The 8,987-nt window shown below is 49.1% G+C and overlaps 2 protein-coding genes across 2 annotated transcripts; both read left to right on the forward strand.

The window, feature by feature from the left end:
- Positions 1–783: 783 nt before the first annotated feature.
- On the forward strand, positions 784–3,373 carry CSUI_003857 (uncharacterized protein). Its single transcript, XM_068064052.1, has 3 exons — positions 784–1,125; positions 1,959–2,201; positions 2,866–3,373. Exons 1-3 carry the CDS (start codon positions 844–846, stop codon positions 2,950–2,952), a joined length of 612 nt encoding a protein of 203 aa, XP_067923972.1. The 5' UTR covers positions 784–843; the 3' UTR covers positions 2,953–3,373.
- Positions 3,374–4,909: 1,536 nt separating this feature from the next.
- On the forward strand, positions 4,910–8,626 carry CSUI_003858 (uncharacterized protein; the record flags this gene model as incomplete). The annotated part of the gene is made up of 3 exons (XM_068064053.1): positions 4,910–4,949; positions 6,666–8,297; positions 8,427–8,626. The coding sequence occupies 3 exons, from the start codon at positions 4,910–4,912 to the stop codon at positions 8,624–8,626; spliced, it is 1,872 nt and encodes a 623-aa protein (XP_067923973.1).
- Between the last annotated feature and the right edge of the window lie 361 nt (positions 8,627–8,987).

Genomic DNA, 8,987 nt, shown 5'->3' on the forward strand with positions numbered 1-8,987 from the left:
TAGATTAAAGGTAGGTGGATAGAGATATGTGGATCGATAGACGGATAGAGTGAAGATAGAGAGGCAAATCCTTCCATGTAACTTGAGTATAGATTGTCCTGTATAGACCATACGGGAGGTTTCTCTATTTCTTTCTTTCTCCTATCTTTTGTTTGACAAAGACATGCCACAGACTCCATACAATAGGAAGGAGACGTTCATTGATTAGCTTCTATTCAAAGGAGCGATCTGAAGAAATGTATCTATAGATCTATACACCACAGAGTAGCAAAGAGAAGATGTTTTGGCACAGAAGAGAGGTGGAATTGATCTGCAGACTGTCGTAGAAAGAAGAGGAGAAGAGAAAAGATGGATGGAGCAGTCGTCGTAAGGTAGGACATGTACTGTATGCATGCACTCCATGTATCTGCATATTCGCCTGTCTGTACATACATCAATGGATATCTATCTATATAGTCGTGGCTAGATATCGCTGAAGAACAAACGAGGCAAATAGAGTGAGGAGCTCGATGGATTCCCCCTCTTCTTCTTCTTCTTGAATGACGACAGCTCAGCTCTCAGAATATTCAAGCGAAGGATACCAAAGACCTTCTCTAAGGAGGCAAGAAAAGCCCCGTCTTCATCTAGAATCCCATATGTATATATATATATATATCTATATATATGCATTGAGAGAGAAAAGGAGTATTTGCGTTGATGCGTGTAGGTATGCATGTATGTATTGATGTATGTGTATAGTATATGTATGTATATCAGGCATTTCTTTGTGTCTGTGTGGTATAGTTGAGATATCTCCGTGTAGGTGAGCTGCCATCTGATCCTGTGACGGCGTTAGCATTCCTTATGAGAGACAGCAATCGTCTCTATGAAGCTTTTCGTATAGTCGACTATCTATGGAGATGTTTCAAGGATGGATTAGGGTTGTATACAACGGATTTGGAGGAGGAGGAGGAGGAGAAAAAGAAGAAGATCTCCGACGAGTCATCTATGCTTGAAGAGAGAAGATCAAGACAGTCATCTTCATCTATCCCGAGTGGGGCATGGATTGGGAAGATCCCACCTACACAACAAGCCAAAGCTCTACGTAATGGATTTCTCATCATCGCTCTACCTCATGTTCTCCAGGTAACTTCTTCACTATATACTGAAATGGATACATATATCTCTATATGCAGAACTGTGTATATATATATATATACATATATATTACTCCCTTATTCCTATATATATACAGATAGAAGAAAGGGAGAGAGAGGAATGAATGGCATACATGGCTTTCTTCGTTTTTGTCTTGCTTTTAACGGTCTCCAAGAGACGATTACAAAGACTAGGAGTGAAGTGGAGGGAGTCACATCCAGTGGTAGTACTCGCTCTGTCTTCTTCTCCTCTATACATACGAGAGGAAGAAGTAGAGCAGCTGAGGAATCCACACTTCCCTTTCTATCTCATTCGATAGACGTGTGTATATCTACTGTGGATTCATATGAAGGGTCGTACTTCAACCATGTATGTATACGCATAGATACTGTATACGGTTAGAGAGGGAGGTAAGAAGCATAGATAGAGACAGATGGAAAGAGAGAGAGAAAGAGAGAGAGCGCATGCGCAAGAAAGAGATGGTTGATGTCTACCGCTCTATATAGGGAGTTCCGATACCTTGATAACTTCTCGCATGCGCCTCCTATATTGTCTTTATTAGTCTAGTTTGTTTCTTTCTGTGTCTAGATTCTTCGTGTCTCTTCTGCATCTCTTTGGGCAACCTTGGACAGACAACTTCGTCAGATGGCGATGAGAGAAGACAGTAGAAGAAAAAGCGCAACACATCTCATTCTCATAGAGATAGATACCAGCCGCCGTGAAAGAGGATCTTTCTGTTGTCTATCATCTTCTTCGATGGTCTACGACTTGTGTGGTGGTCTCTTGTCTCTGTGAATGCTTTCGTGTCTATTTCTATACAGCTACGGAAGAAACTTGAAGAAGAAGTCGTAGAGGCCCAAAATCGCATCTCCTCGGCGGCTCAAGGCAGTGGTCGTCGTTCTTCTTCTTCTCTGGTGCAGATAGGAGAGGGGGGGGGACGTACGACAGTAGAAGGTCACAAGGAAAAGGACGAGGAGGAAGAAGAAGAAGAACAAGCGAGAGAAGTTGTTTTTCTTCAGTCTCTTTTACGGAGAGTTGAAGCTATCATTGATGAGTTCACACAGGTAAACGACAGGAAGAAAAGCCTCGGCGTTTTCTTCTTGTAGAACATAGGAAAGAATAGGAGAAGACAGTTATTCTTTGGGCGATCTTCTTACCTAGTTTGAGTATGGTCTTTCATGTATGTACACATGGAGAATTTCCTAAGGGACTCTGAGGAAGATGAGCTGTGATGTGATGTGAGTAGACAGGTTCTTATACATATGGAGAAAAAACGGGCCTCTGGAGTGAGGGAGCTATCTCTCGTGCCTTCGTATACACCCCTATGAGCGTGTCTACATACATATATAGTAATACGCATACCAACATCTGGATATGTAGATGTAGACCCTTTGCAGTATGGAGACCAGGCAGGCCGGGAGGCGGAAGGAGATGCCGGGGCCGCTGTGATAGCTAGAGTGTTAAGGGGACAGTCGTGTATAGGTCGCTTGAATCTTTTTAGTAGAGGCACAGCCGAGAAACACACAGCGGACAAACATCGCTGGAGCATGGGAGCTTGAGAGGGCAGGCCATCCTGGGAGACTTGTCGGCTAGGTCTTCAGACTAGGGTGTCGATACACCAGAGTATATAAGCGTTATAGGAGAACTCCCCAGCTGCATTTTCCTGATGCGAAAATCTCTTGAATGAGAAAGTGTTACTTTGGTATTTGCTTTCTTGTGACTTCTCAGGCGAGACGTGTTGCAGATCAAAATGCAGCGGAACTCACGGCTCTCGCTCTTCTTTCTCGGGAGTCGCTTCATCTACAGCCATCGTAACTCCAAGAGAATCTGTTGGTCTCATGAAGAGATCTTAGAGAAAACAGAGTACCTAGCTTTTTTGTATGTGAATGAAGATATATGCGTATGAAGACCTTATACACATTCCGTGTCTTCGCTCAGATGTGAAGAAATAAGTTCTGATACAAGCTACCTCAAAGAAACGTGCGATATACGTACCTATGTTCTTCAGGTGACACGTTCTTGCTTTTTTGGGAGGTGTCATCTATCACACTCTGGTGTGTCAGTACACTTGGCGCCTATTGTGGTTTTCCTTGACATAAGCAAACAGCGAGGCTCGTTGTTCGTGCTTGTCGCTTCCTTTCTATCTTCACAATTTTGAATGTCTACTGTTCGGCTGCCTGGAGCTAAGATGAAAGTAGAAAGAAAAGAATGCATTTGAAACCAAACAAATAAAGCGAAGAGATACAGAATGGCAACACCTTAGATCGGAATCCTGTGTGCGCCGGAAAGAGGGAGATCTCCGGCAGCTGTTAGCGTCAAAAGACATCGGGGCCTTGAAGGGGCAGGGCCGTGTCAGTGAATAGTGAGTGACGCGGAGGTGTCCTATCGAGCGTAGTGTAAGCGACTGACGAACGAAGTCAAGTCCACGGACCTCCCTTCTCTTAAATGACTAGGTAGAGGAAAGAAAACTGAGGTAATCGACAAGGAAAACTGACGCAGGTTGAGTTGAGACCGCCAAACATTCACACGGGATAGTTCTTGAACGGTCGACAGGTACCAAAATCGTACAGCGCTCGAGCGGCGAAGTCTGAAGGATGATGCCGATGCTTAGGAGTGAGGCATAATCTGGAAGAAGTGAATGCCGGAGCCTCTGATTCGGTCGGTGTTACACAGGCGAGGAAGAGACTGCATCTTTCTTGGATGCATGTCAGTCAGACTGGGCGTGAGTGTCGCATGCAGGCGACCCTAGGGAGCTCTGGTCGATTTTCCACTGCGCTACTACTGTACGTACGTTCTGCTCTTACAAAAGCAGTACTTCTCAGCTACTTCTTCCACGACCCAAGAGTACGCGGGGCGACGCCTAAGTGAACTGAAGATGTGTAAGACACCTTGGTCGCCAGGCCTTTGGTCGGTTGTCTGCTGGTGTAAAGAAAAGGCTCCTGTCTGTGACTGAGATCGGGTCAGTCCATGAAGGCAGTTGCAATTGTTAGCTCACATTTAGAGACTTGAAAGCAAGAGTATTTGGCTTCGTTTCAAGTCGGTACATGTCAGATAGGGGTGCAGAGAAGGCGAACTGGAGCCTGAACGAAACAAAAACTGTCTGCGTGGAGCTGTGCTACTTACACTACAGGACAAGATAGAAGATGCGACAGGGGACTTGCCCTTTTGAAATGACGCTGTTTTGTTTGACAGCCCACGTGACTTGGTACTCTACTGCCTCATTAGTTACTGCCAGTATACTTTAGCCATGGCTCTTGGACAAAGTTGACCTAGCCTGCATCTTCCTTCGCATACAGCCCGGAGGCACCGGAGATCTGTGAGCCCTTGCCCTATCACACTAGCTAGGGCGGCGGTGACGCCAGCCGGCTTCTCTGGCGCGTACAAGGTTCTCAGACAACTCAGGTCACAGACGGGTCGACGGGAGAGCGCCAGTCTCCCATATCTTGGGACCTACCTCGTAGCCGCACTCGACGTCCACCCACTCCTTCAGGGAGTGCTAAATGTCACATAATTTCTCTCCCGTTGTGTATAGTGTAGAGTTTACACGATAACCTAGCTTACACAGCCTCCAGTGTACTGTTGGTAGTGTTCACCCTATGGGGTGGGGGAGTATATCCGGCTGACTAATGGTCCTCGGACAGCCCGGGTGGACTTCTGACTGCTTCATGAAGATGTAGACATTGAGGTCTTGCCGGAAGTGGTTCTCGAGGTTGCATTCAAGGAGTTGCATGCGAGACGACCAAAGTGCGATCCGTTCTGTCAGTGTAAGTTGATGAATCACCTGTATGCGGATGTTCCGAGAAGGCGGTTTGGTAAGCACCAGGAGTAAACCAGTGAGTTTGCTTCCTCGCCCGTGACGCCCGGGAGCCGCTACGGTGAAGCGATCGCGACGTAGGGGATTTGCCGAAGAAACAATATGGCCTTTCTTGCCTGTATATCTGCCTAACGCTCATGGGTGGTGCGCCTACACGGCCCGCTGACCCTGTCCGCTACACTTTTTCACTAGTTACTGCTGCCAAGAGTCTGAGGTTGTTTGCCTAACTGCTGCAGATACACCACACTACGGACTGGAGTGAGTTTGACTCAGAGTTTCGCTCAGTAAGCAAGTAGCTTTCTGTTAAGGTTGTGGACACGTGGGGTAGTGAGTTGCCAGATGTGTAGGAGAGAACTGAGAATGAAATGTGATATTCACCAAGGTGGCCTGAGCCTTGAAGAACCAAGTTTTCATATGATCTAGTGTCCGACTAGTTCCCCAGGAGTTTGTGAAACTGGCCATGAACGAAACCTAGTTCTCGGATGCGTGCACTGAAGTCACTGTGAGGTACGCTGTAATAGCACTGGGCACTACGAGTCCTCGCAGCAACTTGTTAAGGATCAGAAGGCATGAATTGGGCTTGCAAAAAGCTGCATAGCCGGAAATAGAGAGCCTTATTCTGTTCTACTTAGCAAACCCAGTGCCGGTGCCGTTCTGGCAAGAAGGCAGAAGGCAACTACACCACAGACCCCGTTGTTCGTAGCGCATTTGCTTTCGGAACCCACGGTTCTGCAGCACATGCCCTGGGTGACCGTCTCATAACAGGGAACCTCAGTGAAGTCTTTCTGTCCGCCGAGAACAGTTTTTCTGACACGGTGCCCGTCATCGACGACCCAGACGCGATGCCGGTTCCCCTCAGCGGAATCGAGACCGGGGTTCCGCCGAACAGCGGCTGACTCGTGCGGGAGTCCAACATAGACTGCACGCTCACAGCAGTCCGGGCTGAAAATAAACGCAGTCCCAGGGGAACGACAAGAACTTGCTGCTGCCTCCACGTTGATCCCCTGCGGGAAAGACACTTCGTCAGCCATGTAGCAGAGTGTGCCCGTTTGTTCGAACGCAGTCGGTCTTGGATCAGCATCAACAGTCAAAAGCGGCCTACACGATTGACCGCAGCCTTCACTATCCTGCTCCTCGCCGATTGATGACCTTACCGAAACTCGGGGAGTAAAAAAAATAGTCGTGCAACGGTGCACACACGGCCGGAATCCACGCAGACAAACTGATCCGGTGCCGTACCGGCTAGCTGCACTCGAGTGTGCACGGAGGTTGTGATCTCTTCATCGTGCATGGCCTGTCAGCTAACCAGAAAGCCGCGGTTTGCTCGTGGACAAGAAAACTGCACTTCCTGCTCACTTTTAAGTTTCTTAACGGTCGTTCTGTGAGGTCCGTATCTTCTGCCTTCTTGTCAGAGATCCGCGTCCGTTCTCTCAGGACGATAGAAACGAGTGACCAGCAAATCGCGGGTCCCGTTAACTAACTACTGCACCCGCTCTTGTCATCCAGAAAAGTGATTCAGCGTCCGAACAATGACGAAGGCCGTTCACACCGTCGCCCTGTTTGTTGGGCTGTTCCTCAGTGTCTCGACCGGTGAGCCAGGAAATTGTTCGTCACTGTCAGGTTGATGCATAAGTTTTGCTGCTTTTGAGAAGCTTGCTGTTGGTTCAAGGCGCCTAAACTATGTTTTGATGATTCTTGCTGTTTGTCCGTTCAGTTCACGGAGGACCCCAGAAAGAGTTCGAGTACCAACCTCGGCCAACTAAAAAAGGCCACGCCCCTCCACCTCAAAAGAAAGGCGAGACGATTGTAAAAGAAATCATCGAGGTCGCCAAGTTACCGGCAGCCCCACAGAAAGCTGCACCTGAGTGCATCGTCCCGGCTCTCCTTGGCATACCGTCAGTGAATTCCTGCCGAGATCTCGGAGTCATCGGTTCCATACCAGGGTCTGGAGTTGTTTTACAGGAAGAGTACCAAGGCTGTGACCTGCTGGATGACATTTCCTGCGACGATGGAAATGGCCATGGCATCGAAGTTTATAAACAAAGACTTCAGAAACAGGGAGCTAGTCATTCGTCACCCGTGTATCTTCCACAAGGCGTGGGACCCTGTCTCCGGGTTGAAAGGCTTCCTGACAGCTTGAGGGTCACATCAGGCTTCCGAGGAGAAATTGTGTGCTGTCGCCCGATCTGCAAGCCGACTACGACAACTACGACTACGACAACTACGACTACGACAACTACGACTACCACAACTACGACTACGACAACTACGACTACGACAACTACGACTACGACAACTACGACTACGACTACGACAACCACTACTCAGGAAGCTCTTTTGCCTCTGGAAGAAAATCGAAGCCCTTACGTTCCGACGTACACTACGACTCCCGCTCCTGTGTTCATGAATCAGATGAATCAGGCCACGAGCGAGTCCCTGCAAATGTCACGAGCAGCCTTTGGGGAGATGTGTATCATGCCTCAGTTCCTCAATCTTCCTCGGGTGGCGACGTGTGCTGATCTGCGCGACATCTCGATGTCGACCAGCTACGTCTTTTTAACGAACAACAAAGCTATCGACTGCCAGTGGGTTGAGGATGTCGGCTGCGGTCCCGAGTATCCAGGTCTCGGGGCCTTCCTGGATGCAGGGATTCCAGATAACACGTGCGTAGCTGTACGACAAGATGTATGCAATGTCAGTATCGTCGGCCCATATCCAATTCTCAGCCGTCATCTCAAAGGCGCGTGTGCCTCCCACCACGGCAAAGAGTCCCACGCGATGATGCCGGTGACGATGATGATGCCAGTCCAAGGTGGAAAGAAGGGCGGTCACCGCCGGCTTCAGGCATCCGGTGACGACTCCGCTTCTCAGGCTGACGGAGAGGTGGGGGAAACCGAAGATGAAGACGTTCTGTCGCAATCCGAAAACGAAGAGAATGCCTCAGTAGATTCTGCTGTCAGCAGAGGTCTTGGTAAAGCTGCCCCGGCTAAGGGCAAGGGTAAAGGAGGTGGGGTTTCAGACACCTTGGTGGTCTGTTGTCGCCTGCAGTGCTTTGGAGGAGGCTATGCTGCTGCAGAAAGTGCTGCCCTGTCATACAGTCGTCAAACCTTCACCCAGCAGATGAATGCTGCCTCCGGCGGCTATATGCAAGCTGCCGCTGCAGGACAAAGCTCTCAGCAGGCCGCGCAAGCCGGTAATGCGGGGCAGTACAACGGCGGTTATGCTCCAGCGCAGCAATACAACACCAGAAACGCTCCGGGAGCAGGGCCCGCCGGCAGCGTCCCCTCTCTGGCTTCACTACGAAACGGTGCAAACGCGCCTGCACCTGCATATCCTCAGCAGAGCGGTAAGAACACTCTGAGATCGAGGCTTGCGTCAAGAACGTTTATTCTGGTCTGCGTTGTACACCAGCACTTTTGAACCCTTACTCATCGATAGTCGATGTCTCGTGTGTTACGTGCTGCGGTTTCTGCAGGTGCTCCAAATGTAAACGCTTCCCCCGGTAGCGACCTTTGCGACCCGCGTTTCTCCCAGATCTGTTCTCTCGCGTCACCTCTCAGAGGAGAAAGAATAATCTTCGACCAGAGATGTGCTGGGCCAACGCCGTTGCCAGGGTGCTACGCAGGGGGAATATCACCCTGCTGCCGTAGCATCAACAGAGCAGAACTTCTATAAGTGCTATATGAATGTACAGTGCGCTCCAGAAATTGTCGTCCCTACACGAATGAAGAGGTGCAGTGCATCCAGCGAGTCGCATGTAGCGAACGCGAACTCTAGCCTCGTGAACATTCCGACGAGTTCTTGTTCGTAGCGCTCTTTCCTAGTGAAATTATAACTGTTCCCGCTTCGTGACCGCCAAACGCCACGAAGTCAGGCTTCCGGCGATGACGTCTAAGATGAAATCAGAAAAGAAGAAACTTGGGACTCAGGCCTGATCAGGCTCTTACGAGTTTGTATTGCCTTCAAACCTGTGCAGTCGGCGAGGGAGGCTGACTAGATTTTGCAGTCCTTTGATGGCAGTTGCAGAAAGTTGACA

Source organism: Cystoisospora suis, assembly GCF_002600585.1.
Source record: "Cystoisospora suis strain Wien I chromosome Unknown contig_1741, whole genome shotgun sequence".
Taxonomy (NCBI): Eukaryota; Apicomplexa; class Conoidasida; order Eucoccidiorida; family Sarcocystidae; genus Cystoisospora; species Cystoisospora suis.